We start from the raw sequence: 18,920 nt of genomic DNA, 5'->3' as shown, positions 1-18,920 counted from the left end.
CATCATACTATTGTCCACCGTCCATCTCACAACACTGTCGAGGTCACCCTGCAGCCGCTCACAATCTTGTAACTTATTTATTACTCTGTACAGAATAACATCATCTGCAAACAGCCTTATCTCTGATTCCACTTCTTTACACGTATAATTGATATATATAAGAAAACATAAAGGTCCAATAACACTGCCTTGAGGAATTCCCCCCTTAATTATTACAGGGTCAGATAAAGCTTCGCCTACTCTAATTCTCTGAGTTCTATTTTCTAAAAATACAGCCACCCATTCAGTCACTCTTTTTTCTAGTCCAATTGCACTTATTTTTGCCAGTAGTTTTCCATGATCTACCCTATCAAATGCCTTAGGTCAAGCGCAATACAGTCCATTTGACCTCCTGAATCCAGAATATCTGCTGTATCTTGCTGAAATCCTACAAGCTGAGCTTCAGTCGAATAACTTTTCCTAAACCCAAACTGCCTTCTGTCAAACCAGTTATTAATTTCGCAAGCATGGCTAATATATCAGAAAGAATGCTTTCCCATAGCTTACATACAATGCATGTCAAACTGACTGGCCTGTAATTTTCAGCTTTATGTCTATCACCCTTTCCTTTATATACAGGGGCTACTATAGCAACTCTCCATTCATTTGGTATAGCTCCTTCAAAACAATAATCAAATAAGTATTTCAGATATGGTACTATATCCCAACCTATTGCCTTTATTATATCCCCAGAAATCTTATCAATTCCAGCTGCTTTTCTAGTTTTCAACTTTTGTATCTTACTGTAAATGTCATAGTTATCATAGGTAAATTTTAATACTTCTTTAGTGTTACTCTCATCCCCTATCTGGACATTATCCTTGTAACTAACAATCTTTACATAATGCTGACTGAATACTTCTGCCTTTTGAAGATCCTCGCATACACACTCCCCTTGTTCATTAATGATTCCTGGAATGTCCTTCTTTGAACCTGTTTCTGCCTTAAAGTGCCTATACATACTCTTCCATTTTTCACTAAAATTTGTACGACCACCAATTATGCTTGCCATCATGTTATCCTTAGTTGACTTCTTTGCTAGATTCAATTTCCTAGTAAGTTCCTTCAATTCCTCCTCACTTCCATAATAATTTCTAACTATTTCTTTCCATTCTGCACCTCCGTCTTAGTCTCTTTACTTCTCTGTTACAATATAGTGGATCCTTACCATTCCTTACCACCTTTAAAGGAACAAACCTATTTTCACATTCCTCAACAATTGCTTTAAACCCATCCCAGAGTCTGTTTACATTTTTATTTACCATTTTCCAGCGATCATAGTTACTTTTTAAAAACTCCCTCATGCCTGTTGTCATTAATGCTTTCACAGCCCGTACTTAAAGACATGATACTGTATAGGCTTTTGGGCTTATTCCGTGTCAAGAAAATAATGTGAGATTCTTAACGTTTCGCAGGGAACTGTGCTCTGCATCATCAGAAGAAATCTCGACTGTCCACGAGAAAGGCTTCTTAAACAATAACACTTTAAATTTGGAACGTTATAATAGAAGTAGAAAATGGTACGTTCAATCGCCACGTCCTGGGGGCCACCTGGTCCTGATTATATGTCTAATTTCAGTCTTTAAATAATAAACTGTTAAATAATTCTTCATTAATTTCCAGAATTGCTTTAGCAACTTTGAAGTTAATATCTTAGTAACACTTTCTTTCCAGACGTAATTTATTTATCCATTTCCGTATATACATTTCCATTGATATTTGAATTTAGCGCGAATTTTCAGATCAAGCCAATACCACTTGCGACTTGTCTCCCATTTTAACAAGGCTAAATTCGGAAGTGCCGCATATTGTCTCTACTGTATTTGGTAGCAGTCCTCTATATATCAAGATGCCCGTGGTACACATGTTGATGGTAGATATTCGCGCAGCCTATCTTCCATTTCACAACCATTCACGAACACTAGATCTGCTCCTAATAAATGAGCGTTCACGATCATAGATAGAAAGGAATAAGGAGTACCTTTTTCTTCCCTTCGCAGTCCCATATCCTTTGCGTCTACCTTTTATCCTTCTCCGTATGTATACAGTAGGGGAAAGGCAACCTAAATGCTAATGGGTTTTGGTGCCCACAACACAGTGCAACTAAACACTACTACTTCTTTTGACACAAATTGTTCCCGTTCACTTTGAAGCCTTGAACATCAACTATCAACGTTCTTGTCGAGATGAAATAAAAGCACACCACTCTCTGACAGCTGTCACATGCACTCTCCGTGTTAAAACATAAGTTCATTTCGCCATCTTTGAACCGAACTGCGCTCTATCACCTATCACATTCAAAATACGCGCTCCCCGTTTCAAAACACGCCGCCATCTTTGGGAAAAGGAAGGAAATGCGTAAGTGAAAGAGGTCAACATTCAAAATATGCGCTCTTGTCTGAAATCATACGACCATCTTAAAACCAGTAACCACTGAATAAGTGAAGGTCTCTACAATCCCCACCACCTTCCCATGCCACCATCGAATACTAGTAGTGCCACCTATATCGTCCCACCACCTTCCCATATCGCCATATTGTGCTAGTAGCGCCATCTATATACTCACCACCTTCCCATACCGCTATCTTGGACTAGTAACGCTATTTGTATCCAAACCACCTTCTCATATCGCCTTCTTATGGTCTGTAGTGCCACCTTTATCCCGCACATCCTTCGCATTCCACCACATTGTACTGTACTAGTAGCGCCACCTATATTGTCACCACAGTCCCATGCCGCCATCTTCGACTAGTGGCGAACTCTATTCCCCCGTCCAACTTTCCATTTCCTCCCACTCGCTACCTCACACTGCCAATAAAAGAGCTTGAGATCCATGACATCCTGTATCCTGCCAGTTCGTCTTCGGACGAATAGCTGGCTCCAGGTGGTCTCCGCTCTCCGGCAATCAAAACTGAGGGGAACAGGAGACTGCTGAGGAGGCCGGCAATTTTTCGGTTGACCGCACTGGTCCAAAGAGAGGGAGGTTAGCTCTCCTCTCCCCCAAAACTAGTTACCAACATAACCGATGGGCTACCCCGCCAAGGAGCCTGTGGGGTTAATTAGGACAGTTAGATTAAGATTGACTAGGTTGACATGATAACGTCATTGTTTAGGGTAGCGTAGAGTATTTACGTTAGGTTATGATGTCACATGTCAGTGATCTTGCAGACGACAGAGGTCACTTATCTCGGATGTAATCCGACACCCGTGAGAAAATGCCGAATCAGCTCCCTTTGTGTTTGAAACGGCGTTGCTCATGCTACCTGCAAGATTCCAAGATGAAACTTCTGTTGTGTACACTGCACGTTTCAGGTAGAAAAACCTATCATTCACATTCCTTCTACCTCGAGCCATCCGTGTAGATCACATTCGCTCCTAGATTTCGGTATCCAATAATTTGACAAGCCTCCGATTACTTTATTTAGGGTCAGTGTGCAGATCTAGGATCTGTATGCTGCTTCACAGGGCCTAATGTTCTCCATCCCCAACAGATCATTCCCATATAAATTACATGCTTGCAGACATACATACCAGAGAGGCCAAGTGAACTCCCCTGACGAGCTGGTGCCCAGGTACAAGTAGGCAAAGTTGAAGCCGAAGAAAATACCCAAACCCAAGGTCAAGAGGTATGTTTTACCGACTGATCTCCGCAACACACCTAAAACAAGAAAGAGTTCATTTTGTACTTACTGAAATTACAACAGCGTGCAAATAATTCCAAATACACGAGTTTCTAAAGGTTTTTATAACCAGCAGTAACTGCGGCTCCACTGCACTGAAGTCAGAATTAGAAATCGGTTTTGAGCAGTGTTGCCAATTTATATTTTCAAGACCCGCTAAATACTACTTAAAATCCGCTAAAATACCGCCAAGAAATCCGATATCAAATAATGAGCAATAAAAATGAGCAATAATAATAATAATAATAATAATAATAATAATAATAATAATAATAATAATAATAATAATAATAATAATAATAGTACCGGGAGTTCACCCCAACGCCGCGCATTTACATTCAGCGCCTAAACGAACTCCTCTAGTGGCAAAACAGTGAAACTGAAACTACACCAACTTAGAACTTTACTCTGAAGATCTCACCAGACAAATATCATGTAATTTTGTTATTGTACTGTTTCCTAACATCAGTGAATTTCCCCTTGTTTTGTTTGACATTCATAAAAAATTTGGACATTTTCCCCACAGATGACACTACAAAAACTATGATCATGCACCTGGTGCGAAGTGAAAGAACTTTTGATTTAAAGAAGTTTTGTATTCATAAGTTTTTTCTAATTGATATTCATTTATTTTTGGGCTGGCAATATTTTCTTTTCCTTTTCGCCAGTTTTGAATCTGGCCAATCCCCAATCTCTGTAATTAATTTTCTACCAGTCACAGTCTTCTTTGATTTTGAGTGTAACTTTTAAATTGACCAATTAAATGGAGAGGGTGTGGCTGGTTTATTCATGAATGAACTCGAACCTTCCCTTAGGGTTTATAAACTGCGGCTTTTCGAGTCTCTTGGCGACTTGATCATAATCTTATTGAGTGTGTGTATCAAAGCAGGAGGCGGGCGGCCTCGTTCATCGGTCACCATTACATCTACAAGGTAATGGCCACATAACATCTTTCTTTCTTGCTAACTCCCCAGTTTAACCTAAGGGAAAGGTCCGAATCTTTACCTATGTAATCAACTTTTCTCAAATGTAAATCTTCTTTCGGCTAATGTAAAAACTACATAAAATATTTAACTGTAAATCGGGGATAGAGAGTGATGTACCCTCTCGAGCTCCCCTTCATCTTGGTTTGAAGCGACTACGTTTATAACTGTTTTTCATTCTGTAATGTGGTAAATTTCTTCCTATACGAGTCACCTCAGTAGTTTGGGAATAGCCCCTGTTTCATCGGCCTAGTGCCCTTTAGGGTTTAAGTGTTCACATCTAGGAGTGAATTAGAAGTTTATTATACCCACGATCTCATAACATCAAATCCAAATAACATGTTTTCCTCATGTAACTGCTAGCTCTTGACAAGAAATACGGAATAGCTCGGAGACGTAAAATGGATAAAACACTAAATTCCACTATAATAAATCTCGAATTCCGCCAAAAATTCCGCTGTCCGCTATATGATATATTTCTCGCCGACAGTCTTATAATTCCGCCAAATTTAGCGGAAAATCCGCTAAGCTGGCAACACTGATTTTGAGCACTGTTGGTAACCAAAGTGAACAGTTCAATAATACAACCGCCGGGCTGAATAGTTCTGAGCTCAAGTTGGCGGGTTCGATCCCGGCGTAGTCCAGCGGTATTTGAAGGTGCTCAATTACACCAGCTTGTCAGTAAATTTACCGGCACGAAAAATACCTCCTACAGGACGAAATTCAGGCATCTCGGTGCCTCAAAAAACGTCAAAATAGTTGGTGGGACTTAAAACAAATAACGTTATTACACTGAAAAAAATGGAAATTGCAACACCCAGAAGGAGTGGTGCTACATTGCTGCAACTGAACATGCAGGACGAGTGTTCGGTTGTGATTCGATGATTACACTTTCAGGTCCCTCTGACCGCAAGTTTGGACAACAATCTATACAGGATGTGCCCACCACGAGCTGCAATACATTGATGAATTCGTCGAGGTATGGAATCAATAAGGCCCTGGATCGCTTCCTGAGGAATTGTGGCCCATGCTTGCTGCACTGCACGGGTCAGTTGTTCCAGAGTTTTGGGTGGCTGAGGACAGTTTGCCAGTAGTCGACCCATCATGTCCCACAGATGCTCAATAGGAATGAGGTCCGGAGATCTGGCGGACCATTCTAAGGTTGTGAAGTCGTGGAAAGCTTATCTGGAGATGCGTGCAGTGTGAATTGTCCTGCTGAAACATCCCATTAGCAATGTTCGCCATCATAGGGACAACCACTAGATTGAGTACCCTATCAACGTACTGTCGAGTAGTCATAGTGCCCTCAACAAGCACTAATTGTGATTTCACATTAAAGCCAATAGCTCCCCAGACCATAATGCTTAGTGTTGGCCCTGTGTGCCTCTCGACAATAAGATCTGGGCGGCCCCTCTCCCCGGTACGTCGGCGTACACGATTCCGGCGATCACTGCGGGCAAGACAGAAGCGCGATTCATCACTAAAGACGACCCTATGCCATTCGTCGACCCACGTCGATCTTTCTCGACACCAGGCCAGCCTTACACGTCGCTGTTGTGGGGTCAATGGAAAACCTGCAGGGACACGGGCTCGTAAGCCAGCTGCACGCATGTGATTACCAACTGTTTGTTGTGAAACTTTGGGTGCCACAGCTGCTCGAATTTGCGCTGCTGTTGCATGGGGTTCCATCCGGGCCGTCCGAATGATGCGCCGATCCTCTCTCATAGTTGTCTGTCGCGCTGGGCCTGTGCCAGGTCTACGATTGTGGGTACCTTCATTTGACCACTGCTGCCATACACGTTGTATCGTAGATGTCTGTCGGCCAACACGTGGAGCGACAGTCCTTAGCGATAATCCAGCCTCACACAGCCCAATTATCCGAGCCCTCTCAAATGGCGACAGTTGGTGACAGCGTGCTCTTCTCTGTCGTCGAGGCATGTTTGACGGGGAACACTTCAGTGCACAGACTGCAAGTCAACTACGCTACATCAGAGTCCGTATACTGGAGTTGATTCCTCCGCGACCAATCACGTGGGGAGACCTGTAGCAACAATCCAATGGGTCTGAAACTTTGATCGTTTGCATACCTACATGGCATCGTTCTATATCTTTAAAATCAACACAAACGACCAATGCCTTCATGGTGTTGCAATTTCCATTTTCGTAAGTGTATAAAAGTATAACCTACCTATATCAAATCTGTCACATTTTATTCCTCTCCTAAACCTCTACATGAATTAATGTGACCAAGGCTGTAGTCAGGACACATAACTTGTACTTCAAATAATATCCCAGTAAGGTAGGCTGCTATATCCTAAACATGCGACTCTAGGAACTTCCAGTAGCCGACGGAGGTACATACTCTCCAGCATACTTGAAGTTTAGGGTAGTGCCGTTACCATGTCCGGTTTTAATGTTGGGATTTATTAACTTAATTATTCTGGTATCATGTTACTAGTCCTTTCAGGCCATGTTCAATTTCTATACCATTCACAAATGTTAAAAGTAGGTTTATGATATTTTCTGGACATATTACTCATTATTTTTGTGCTGTTACTGCGTGGTTTTTTTTTCAATTATGCTATAGGATATTAACTTTTGTAAACCACATGTATCGAAACGTAATATTATAACAATACCCTCTCCCTAATCATTGTTTACCGAGGTTATGAGAGACAGGTACTGTCTTAAAAAGCTGATGGGCCAAAATTAGCACAGTGGGGCGAAACTGTGGAGACCAAGAATGAGTTAGCTGGAAACTTAATGATGTCCAATAACGGACCAATTATACTGGAATTGCGTATTTCCTCATTCAGAACAAGTATTTCAAGTACCCGATGGTAACCGAAATCAGTATTTTTTCGTTATAGTGCGTCGTGCTCAATTTGGTTCCTACTACACACGCAAGCTGCCCTTACTTGTTGTTTATTTCTATATTTTAAACTGGCTGTTTCCCACGGCTTCGCTAGCCAGGATTTGGTAAGTTGATAAAAATTAATTGTTCCTCGGTACTGCACTAAGATATTATCTGAAAATCCCTCAAGTGTAAAAACTCACCGAAAAATTGCATTTCATTTACCCCAGAACATCTTTGTAAACCACGTTTGTGGCATTGCCTTTTGGGGTTAAGATCACCAGGCTACTGGCAGAGCTAAATCTGGAACATGCGACATGGAACTCTACATGTGAGTCGAAAAAAGTTTATTTCTAAACGAGATTCCAAATTCCGATTTTCACGTCTGTAACATCTTAGTTTTTGAGATATAAGTAACTCCCTTTTCACTTATTTTCGATCTCCACCTTAAGTTGATTTTCCGAAAACAAGAAGTAACTTACGTGTTCCTTTATTTTTAAAGGGAATTGCAAATACCAATTTTCACGTCTTGTAACATATTGAGTTTACGAGATATGCTGTAGATATACTAATTTTAAAAACTGCCCCACTCCTGGCTGAGTGGTAAGCGTAGAGGCCTTCGATTCACAGGGTTCCGGATTCGATTCCGGGCTGGGTCGGAGATTTTGATCGCGTGTGATTAATTCATCTGGCTCGGGGACAGGTTGTTTGTGTTTGTCTCACTACTCTCCTCTTCATATTCACTGAACACACCCCATTACCAACACGCAACAGTAATTACATACCTACACATGGGGTTGGCGTCAGGAAGGGCATCCAGCCGTAAAACAGGGTCAAATCCACATGTGCGCCACAGTTCGCACCAGCGATCCCACAGGTGTGGGAAAAGCGGTAGAACAAGAAGATACTCATTTTAAAAATTCACCCGCTTTTTTATTTCACTCCTTTAAGTGGATTTTCTAAAAAAAAGTGTGTTTATTTATTTTTTGAAGAGGTTCCAAGTACCAGTTTTAACGTCTGTATCATCTTCAGTTTGTGAAATATGTATATCCTCATATAAAGAATTCAACGCTTTTCTCACTTCTTTTCAAACCCTCCCCCCCCCCCCCACTCCCTCGCCTTTAAGTGGATTTTCTGAAAACAAACATTTGTGTTCTTTTATTTTTAAAGGAGATTCCAAATACCAATTTTCATGTCCGTCTTTCCTAACTTCTTTTCACCCCCCCCCCCCCCGCCCTCACCACTTAAGTGGATTTTCTGAAAACAAAAATGTTTCTTTTATTTTTAAGGGAGATTCCAAAACCAATTTTAATGTCCGTAACTTGGTAGGTTTTTGTGACATATTGTAGATAATCTCCCTGCTGTAAGAATACTGGAGCTGACGTTGCTACGGTTACGGCAGTTAATTTCTTTATCCGATTCCTAGAGCAGGGGTAGTATGGTGCCAATATCTCAGTAACGGTTGGTTTTAGGGACTTAAAACATAATTTTCGGGCCCGTAGGGCTTACCGAGTTTTGTTCTTTGCGTCAAGGGGCTTATAATGAGTTTTGTCCCGTCTTTGTATGACAAATTCGATATTTCGCCTATATTAGCCTAGTATTTTTATATCTCCCCGAGTCGCCTCCCCCCCCCCCATCGAATTGTTTTGAAAATAAAATATAGCCTATAGCACTCAGGGATAATGTATCTTTCTTGTTGTTGTTCAAAGGGGCCTAATATCGAAGGTATCTTTCTATTGGTGATAGAATTTTTAGACTCGGTCCAGTAGTTCCTGAGATTAGCCATTATATACAAACAAACTTTACCTCTTTATATATCAGTATAGATTATACCACCAGTGCCACTTACGGGTCAAAACTGATCACTTTCTTTCAATAACAATAATTTATCCATTTCAAAAAGACCGAAAATGCTGTACTATTTCTACTTAAAAAATAACATTTGTTGGGTCAGAATGGCATTCTAGATTAATAATATTGGACTAATTATTCAGGCTGAACCTTCCTATAAAAAATGACTCTGGGTGAATTACACCTGGGGGAAAGGGCGTATCCCGATGACGCCTTTTGAAATGAGAAATCGTTAATATTGTGGCGGGTTATCTGCGTCCTCAAAATTAAAATCATCTTAGTTCTTAAGCTGACGGCAGCTCGGTATCTGCCCCAAAGCCGCCACCATTGCTGTTAGTGCCGCTGACCTTCGGACTTCATTAATCTTTTTCCTAATGTTTTCTGTCTGTAGCTGTGACACGGGCTTATACTATAGTAAGTCTTAGGTTTTTCAGGTCAGGCTCGATCTGTTTCGCCGACTAATGTCCTTTGAACCTTCCGCTGTGCCTGCCGCTGCCACCAAAGGAGCCTGTGTGGTATCCTGTTCTCATCCATACGACAAAACTAAACTACCGTAGTCTCCTCGACTGGAACACTTCTTCAATAGCTGGCTGGCAATCAAATGTTTCCAGATGGTTTCATATCGTACGTGATAACGGCGAGTAATGCCGAGGTATCTGATCTGCAAGACATCTGCTTTCTGTAGGTCTCGTTTCAGAAGGGTCCATGACGCTGAAACATACGGCAGAACTGTTAGTTTCAGTGTACGAAACAGGTGGAACTTTGTTTTAAGCCAGATGTTATTCTTCTTGCACAAGCACAATATAAGGGATGTGAATGGTGCCGCTGTCTGTCCAATCTTGTCATGCACTTACGCACTCGATGCCACGAATCATAATACACAGAAAACTACAAGGAAGAAGAGGACCAGATTATTCTTCTTGTGCCAACTCCTCACAGACCGTTCGACCATCGTGGATTAAGCAAGGAAACCTCCCCAATCGGAAGCCCAGATATTGTTACGTATTAGGAGTGTAGAAGGAATCAAACTTGTTTCGATATCCAGCAATTCGTAATGACGTAGTAATTGATAAAGATTCATTGACAGGCCATCCAAAGAGAAAAAGAGTGGGCCCAATGGGAGGTCAGTGGAAGAAATAAGAAGAACAACGATAAAGCTTCATCAAGACAGTGTATTCTTTCTACTTGCAAGTTAAACTCAAATCACAACTTAGGATTTCATAATATGATACATTAAATGAAACAATCATAGTGAATGTATATCACAGGAAAATCCCTAGACCATTTACAAACTATAACGTAAGGCGATTCAAACGGACATGGCAAACTGCAAGCCTCCAAAAAAAATGAACAAAAGGAGAAGGAAAGTAGTAGGGAGGGGCAAGCACGGGATGACAACAGTGGGAGTCGCCTGAACACTTTGAGTTGCGGAGTGCAGGATCTGTTCATGTTAAAAGTTGTTGAGTCCAAGCCACTGTTCAATCATTCACAAACTCTTGAAATTACGATTAACTGAAGTTCATATTTTGAGGGAAAATAACACTCATGTCAAACTAAAAAGAAACCGGCCACAGCAACGAAGGTAAGTTAAAAATCCATCAGATAAACAATAATGGTGATAATAATAATTAAAGTACTCTGTTGCTCACCCAATATCGTAGAAGAGAAATGGAGTTTCCCAGCAGAACACTGGGAACTCCTTAGACGACCCTCCAACCTCACTCGGTATCAGCGCTGGACTAAAGACCTTTTTTTTTTTTACGGGGGCCCCCGTAGCCCGCTCCCCCGCCGTGACCATCGACTCACTCTACATGGCCTCCGATATGCTATTAATTTCTAAGAAGACCAAGTGAGTGGGCAAGGTATTTATACCACCACAGATAATTCAAGAAACACACAAAACATCGAGAAGCATCAGACGATGACGCAGCGGGTGACGTAATCCAGTGGTGAGCCAGAATGAAGTGAGCTGTTGAGCAGGACGGACGCAAGGCGAGGCGGCAGCGAAAGTACAAGGCCGGTTAGACGAGTGTTAATAGCGGCGAGTAGAGGAAGACAAGTGGAGTTCACGTTGGCGGCAGCCGTAATTAGGTAGGTGACCATTACAATATCACGATGAGCCTTAGTGGATAAGTACACTTTATTTGTATGTTACATACAGGCTTAAGGGCATTAAACTTACAGACCCAGGTTTGGGAAGCATCTTTGAGGCTCGAAGCTGAGCGACTGTAGAATGATTCTTCCTCTTCCTCCTCCGCCTCCTCACAGACTTAGTAGCGTATGACTACCTACTCCTCCTCCTCATAGACTTAGTAGCGTATGACTGACTACCTCCTCCTCTTAAGTGCAAGCTTAACCTTGCAGGTGCTGGGTTCGATTCTAGGATTTACCTTACAAGGGCATTACCTTTTCAGACTAGTTTTATGCCCAAGAGTTAACCCTACTGCCAACGTGATTATAGACAAGAGTGCTGTTAACCTAAAATGCACGGATTTGGTGCCAGGCTAATCTTTGAAAACGTCTACATGGAATAACACTCGCCTGTAGCACAGTGAAAAAATGTTTTCTGGATAGCTGTACATGTTCGTTGATGAAAGTAGAAATTAGATTGAGGTGATAGGAGTGGTGATTAAAGGGTGTACCGGGAACACCGCTACGACAGAAGTGCGAAGTATGTTTGTTGAACTTCGCGCGAGGTGGAAGGTAGGCAGCCCGCCGAACGCAGTGACGTACCCAGCGAGTGACGTGGCCGCCGTAAGCCAGCTATCCGCTACCATATATGGTAATGATCCAGCTCGTCCTCAAAAGTACATTTTTGAGCTAATTCATCGCTATTTTGACACTGCCAACTTGAAAGCCTTTACAATGAACATCATATCTTAAGATTTTAAGAAAATCCGCCGAGTATTATAGAAGTTATAAGTGTAGATAGTACCCGAGTTCTAGACACTTCCATGCGAACGTGTATAAAAGGAGGCCCACCCGACCTACGAATTCAGTGTCTGTCACTCCGCCGTCTCTGTGACACGGGTGACAAGAGAAGTGTTGTGCGTGTCGAACTTCTAGTCGACAGTCTGCGGAATCCAAGTTCGGTATTTTCTCTAAGTGTTGTATCAGGACTTTATCATATTCTTGAAGTGCCTGAATGTGACTTTGTTTTCGAGAGCATCGTATTGGAACTTAGTCATATTGCCACATTGGGACTTTATTTTTTTTCGTGTGTCGTGATTGGACTTAGATGTTTTCTTAAAGTGCCATATAAGAACTTTGTTTTTTTTTCTGAAGCGTCTCATTGGAACTTAGTTATTTTCGCCAAGTGTCGCGATAAGACTTTATTATTTTCTTAAGGTGACGTACTGGGACATTGACATCGAAACTTTATTTTCTTCGACTGTCGTGTTGGGACTTTAACATTTCGACACGTTGGAACTTTATTTTCTTCGAGTGTCGTGTTGGGACTTTAACATTTCGACACCACGGAACTTTATTTTCTTCGAGTGTCGTGTTGGGACTTTAACATTTTGGCACATTGGAACTTTGTTATTTCTACACATTGGAACTTTTTTTTTTGAAGTGCCACATAAGGACTTACTTATTCGACGACGATTGAATTTTCACGTGTGTTGTGTATCGCATTGAACTTACGTTTCGAACTTATATTTTTGAACCAATTTCTGGAACATTGAACTTAGGGGACATTCAACATTACGTTTAATTGTGAAATATGCAATGCTTTCCAAGTGCTGCACAGGGACTTATGTTTTGATTCTTAAAGACTGTGACAATTCAGAATACGCATATCGCATTTCCCGAAAGCCTAGAACTTTCCAGTATTTTGAGTGATCCATAATTTATGAAGTCAGACTTTTTCTTTCGATTATTATTTTCTTTAATGGCTATTCACTTCGCTTATTAATGCAACAGGACAGTTTCCGAGTGCTACTTATTCAGTTCATTGCCAATATGTTTTAAATCTTCAGAACTATGCATTTAGGACTGCAGTGACAGTAATCCTCTAGAACATTCTGACTTATAGTGAGCTTGCATTATGAACTTGCATTTCTACCAGTACTTGTTCTTCGAGTGATTATTCCAGAACGTTTTGATTTAATATCTAGAGTGCAGTAACCATAATTAAAGGGTCATATCTGTTCAGACAGTGTCCTGAATGTGTGGAGTGCCGTGCAGGAAATTCAAGTGTGAATTACGTCTCGAATCGAACCCAGGAACGTGCGCCAATCTTCGAGACATTCCAGAACGTCGGGACATTCCAGAACGTCGGGACTTCCAGAACGTCGAGACATTTCCAGAACCTCCAGACATTCCAGAACTCCTCATCCGAGCAGGTGTGGTCCCTGCCCAGTCGATGTCCAGCACCATCCCAGGACTTGGAGGTACCCACCAGCCACGACACTTCCACGCTGCTGTACGAAGGTGATATGAACTTGCTTTTGATGATCAATAAACTCAATTTATCAAAATAATCTCTCAAATTGATAACTATACCTCTCTCTGTACCAGCTCCAATGATAAAGCCACTCCCGTGATTAAGAATCATGCTCGCTCATTTAATATCAAGCGCCTTAAAGATATGAACACATTTTTACGGGTACAGAGAGGAGGTAGTATACGTGGCGCCCGCCTTTAGGGGCCAGATTTCATTGGAGCTTAACATGAAAGACTTACATACAGCTCAAACTATGGTGACTAAATTCAAGCAGAATAGGAGTGTTTTCAAATTTCAGTGGACACTAACTTAACTGAAATATAAGTGCATAATATAAGTGATTTGGTAGAGGTGATTTGCAAAGACTTGGTTTAATTAATGTGTGTTGAAACATTGGCACTAGGACTTATGTATTATGTATTACATACTAAGACATACAGTCATCTGTAATGTAATACAGCTTTAAAAACAGCGTTTACTATAAATTATGGTAGCGCTAGCTTAATATTTTCACCGATCTTTTTATACAATATATACAGTATGTTTTACACACTAACATCAGCAGTCTTTCGTAAAGTAAAACAGCTTAAAATTAGCGCTTACTACAAAGTACATAGCTCTAGCTTAATATTTACAAAGATTATTCACACACACATTCACACACACATATGCACACACACACACACACACTCACTAAGATGAACTGCCTTACGTGAAGTAGTGCCTATCAATACTTCTATGCCCCCAGGCTACAGTGTTGGTAAAATTTGGAATCACAAACCGTTTACAATCTTCCTTCTTAAGTACTACGTTATTAATTAAATGAGTGTACAACTGATGCTTCTTACTTCTAGTAACAGCCATTTATTATCTAAAATGGGTGGATTATTATGTATAAAATTTTCATAATTTTGTAAACTTAGCTCATTCTGAACTGCATTCCTCTAATATATTTTAATCTCTTTATTCGTTGTTTATTTAAAGCCATAATGCAATATGATTTAGGTTTAGTACCTACAAATGAATCAATGATATTTGCAGCACATTCGCTTTCATTTTACCCAGAACTTTTGTGTGGACTAGTGGTAGATTACTGTATATACATTATTCTGAGGATAGTTACTAGTATCAAATCTCCTTAAGCCCGGCTTTACACAGAAATAGCCATCTCATCACTTTTGATTTGGTAAATACACGAATCGGTATCTGTGCAGAGTAGTTTTACATTATCAGCGTACTACTTCATCATATAATCATAATAGAATTCATACATCAGTGTTTTAGCTAATTCAAGTACAGCATAGCCAACGTAGTTAGGTTTGCCGCACTTGACCTTAACACGATTCATCTGTATAAAGCCAATTTGCATGTATAATAGTACAGCTATGTATATTAGGTTTACTCATTAAATTATTAGCACCGTATTTTTTGCCGAATATCTTCCCAGTTTATAACCAAATTCACATCAACGCGTTTGTCAACATTTTCCACTGTCTTACCAAACACACTGTTATTCATGAGCTTATAAAAAAAACTTTCTGAAACTCGTTAACTGCATTTGTTTTTAAATCATTGTTGAGATCGATATATTATTTTAGTCACGGTGACTGATGAAATTCTAGTACGCGATGAATTTTCGTTTACTTCAAACCATGCTGTAAACAGTGTTTTAAATTCCGATAATGAATGACATACTTAAATTTGTCATATAAAATGGCGATTAGCATGTTTGTTGTTGATGTGATATATGGAGACTTCATATTTTCAGGGAAGAACGGTAAGTCATTGTGAGAAGTGTGTAACTCTTTAGGATAATAAAAAAATAAGTGAAGAAGTTTCCGAGCAATTGAAAGCTAATTTGGATAACTCCCACATGTATGTTTTGATGAAAACATGAATGTGACCTTACAAGGAAGGATAGCTGTGATGAAGAAGAAATTAATTTAATTGTTGAGCACACAAACTACAACATGGAAAGATAATGAAGCTAATGAAGGAAGTGAAGTCCATTCGCAATATTACTGCTTTTGATTTTTATACTTAATATATTTTTTTACAATTTGCTTTACGCAGCACCGACACAGATAGGTCTTACGGCGACGATGGGATGGGAAAGGCATACGAGTGGGACGGAAATCGCCATGGCCTTAATTGAGGTACAGCCCCACGGAACATGCAACCAAATGTATTTACAAGATATATGTGCAATAAATAAATGAATCAGTAAATCAATGAATAAATAAAAAATAAATAACATATTACGTAACATAATAGGGAATTTAGAAAGGAAGTCGCGGGGTGAAGGGTTGTAGGTTGTAGACATTCCTTAATGGAAAACAAGTGGCACAGTTGATAGTTGAGAATAATAAACCAGGCTTAAAATGGCCCACTAGTTGGAAAAGGTTCGCCATCCCTGGTCTAGGGTGTGCAACTGTAAATCGTCAATCTCGCACTGCGGTAGCCAGCGGAAGCTATTTAATGGTAGATGCTGGCTCACTGCCCACCCATACTGATTGTTAGCATTAAGATAAACAATATATTGAGATTGTTGACAAGAGTCAAAACTCGGCATGTACTTACTATTTGCCTTAGAATACCGTCCACTACACTAACTTAAGCCACCTCGAATAGATGATTTTATGAAGTGCACCATATCGATATCTGTTAGCAGTTCCAAATTAACTTGCGTGTATTTTAACATGGCATCCCAACTTAATCCAGGCGCTGTAAAATACTGCATGTAAATAGTCATCATTAATTTCAGCTGAATCCAACGAGCTGTAAAATAACTGTTTTAAAAGTAAGGAGCATTCTTCGAGACGTTTTAAGCATTGTATATATTCATAACAGAATATTCCTTTTCGTCGAATTAAACTGGTTTTCTACAGGAAAAACACGTCAAATTTCTGTAAATTGTTCTGGTTGAAAATTGCATGGAAGTTTATCGAGGCTACTTGCCATAAAACGAAACGAATCAAGAAATCTCAATTTTATAGTACACTTCTCATCTACTTTTACCCATTTTGTAAATGCAATATACCGCTCTTTGTTCTGAGGGATTAGTTCAATTTTTTCATCAGTAGCTCGAAATTCTCTAAGTATAAAATGTGAGTCGTAGCCAGATAAGTTATGTAGAATTACAAGAATGAAGTTAGGAATTCTGTACTTAATATTGCAGCTATTATGCGCTGGATATCTGTACAAGCCAATTAAATGGTCATGATCGAAAACTTTAGGGCCATTTTCATAAATACTACACTTTGTAGCACGTTCATATTCTTGTAACTGAATTTCAGTCAGTGGTTTCATAGGAATGTTAGTATTTAGAATACGGCTAAGGCGTACTGTATCACTTTCAAGTCTTTCTAAAATGCTTTAGCGGCATCAGGGCCTCTATACACTTATAACTTATTAAGCGTACTATAATAACTACACTTGATATAATACGCAACGAACATATCTAAAGCTATCGAGAACACGTTTTCACTGTGCTACAGGTGAGAATTATTCCATGCAGAAGTTTTAAAAGATTAGCCTGGCATCAAATCCGTGCTTGTTAGGTTAACTTAGTACTCTTGTCTATAATCACGTTGACAGTTAGGTTAAGCTAGCACTCTTGGACATCAAACTTGAGTCTGCAAACCTAACACCCGTGTAAGATAAAGCCTAGAATCGAATTCAGGGCCTGTAAGGTTAAGCTTGGAGTCGAATCCGTGCCTGTTAGGTTAAGCTTCCACCTAGGAGGAGGAGGAGGAGGATGAGGTAATCATACGCTAGTAAATCTATGAGGAGGTGGATGAATCACTCTGCATTCGCTCAGCTTCGAGCCCCAAAGATGCTTCCCAACGTTACGACATTAAGCTTGGAGTCGAATCCGTGCCTGCTAGGTTAAGCTTTCACTTAGGAGGAGGAGGAGGAGGAGGAGGTAGTCATACGCTACTAAGTATATGAGGAGGAGGAAGAAGTCTATAAGAAGGAGCAGGAGGAATCACTCTGCAATCGCTCAGTTTCGAACCTCAAAGATGCTTCCCAAACTTGGGTCTGTAGGGTTAACGCCCTTAATTCTAGGGTTGAACCCAGGGTTTGTGAGGTTAAGCCTAAATACTTAGGCAGTGTAATATCATGTAAGGTTAACGATACACTCTTAGCCAACGGCCCTACTTTTCAAGTCAGGTCATGTAAGGTTAAGCATGTACTGTTAGTCAGCACATTCCATGAGGTGGGGGTCTCTCCCAGAGGCGGATGGAGGTGGTGGCGGCGGCGGAACTCTCCAAAAATAACTACCAACACGAAACACCTGTTGGAGAAGTCGATGATTCTCGTTTGTGGTGACGGTTTCTGGGAGCCCTGTTGCCCCTTTCGTTTGCGTAAGACTGATCCCGTAAGACTGAACATTTCAACGACAGTTCAGACTGACCTGTTATTTGGTGTCTCCTTATTAAATCACTTCTCGTCCTGCTCTTTAACGCGAAGCATACTGGGCCCATTCTGACGCCCTACCCCGCGCGACGAGAAACAATGTTCCATGATAAACACCTTATCCTATGATGTTAGAACCATATATTATATAAAATATTTTTTTGCTAGTAGCTTTACGTCGCACCAACACAGATAGGCCTTATGGCGACGATGGGATAGAGAAGGGCTAGGACTGGGAAGGAAGTGGTCGTGGCTTTAATTAAGGTACAGCCCCAGCATTTGCCTGGTGTGAAAATGGGAAACCACGGAAAACCATATTTAGGGCTGCCGATAGTGGGGTACGACCCCACTATCTCCCGGATGCAAGCTCACAGCTGCGCGCCCTAACCATACGGCCAACTCGCCCGGTTGTACAAAAGAACGCAACACGGAATTCACAATATGCTTCCGAATTAAACATTGTATTTTATTACCTTAATTTATTTTAGGATGATCCAATAAATGAACACACACAATTCTATTCAAGTATGAATGGCCACACTTATTTATTATTATGACTATAAACAAATGCATCGCAAATGGGAAATATCCCGGTGGCAATGGTCACTTATAGTAGTGTAATAATAAAGTTAACATAATTACCCAAC

The 18,920-nt window shown here is 40.5% G+C and overlaps 1 protein-coding gene across 2 annotated transcripts in view; it reads right to left on the bottom strand.

Moving 5' to 3' along the window:
• The window catches only part of LOC136873778 (glycoprotein-N-acetylgalactosamine 3-beta-galactosyltransferase 1), a 245,919-nt gene that overhangs the window by 46,663 nt on the left and 180,336 nt on the right, over positions 1-18,920 (bottom strand). For both annotated transcript variants that reach the window (XM_067146996.2, XM_068227566.1), the window contains exon 3: positions 3,571-3,697. In XM_067146996.2, the coding sequence (XP_067003097.2) occupies positions 3,571-3,697 (127 nt within the window). The remainder of the gene's footprint in view (positions 1-3,570; positions 3,698-18,920) is intronic.

Source organism: Anabrus simplex, chromosome 5 (assembly GCF_040414725.1).
Source record: "Anabrus simplex isolate iqAnaSimp1 chromosome 5, ASM4041472v1, whole genome shotgun sequence".
NCBI classification, from domain to species: Eukaryota; Metazoa; Arthropoda; class Insecta; order Orthoptera; family Tettigoniidae; genus Anabrus; species Anabrus simplex.
Note: the sequence above shows the minus strand (reverse complement) of the source record. Positions and strands in the feature narration are given on the sequence as shown.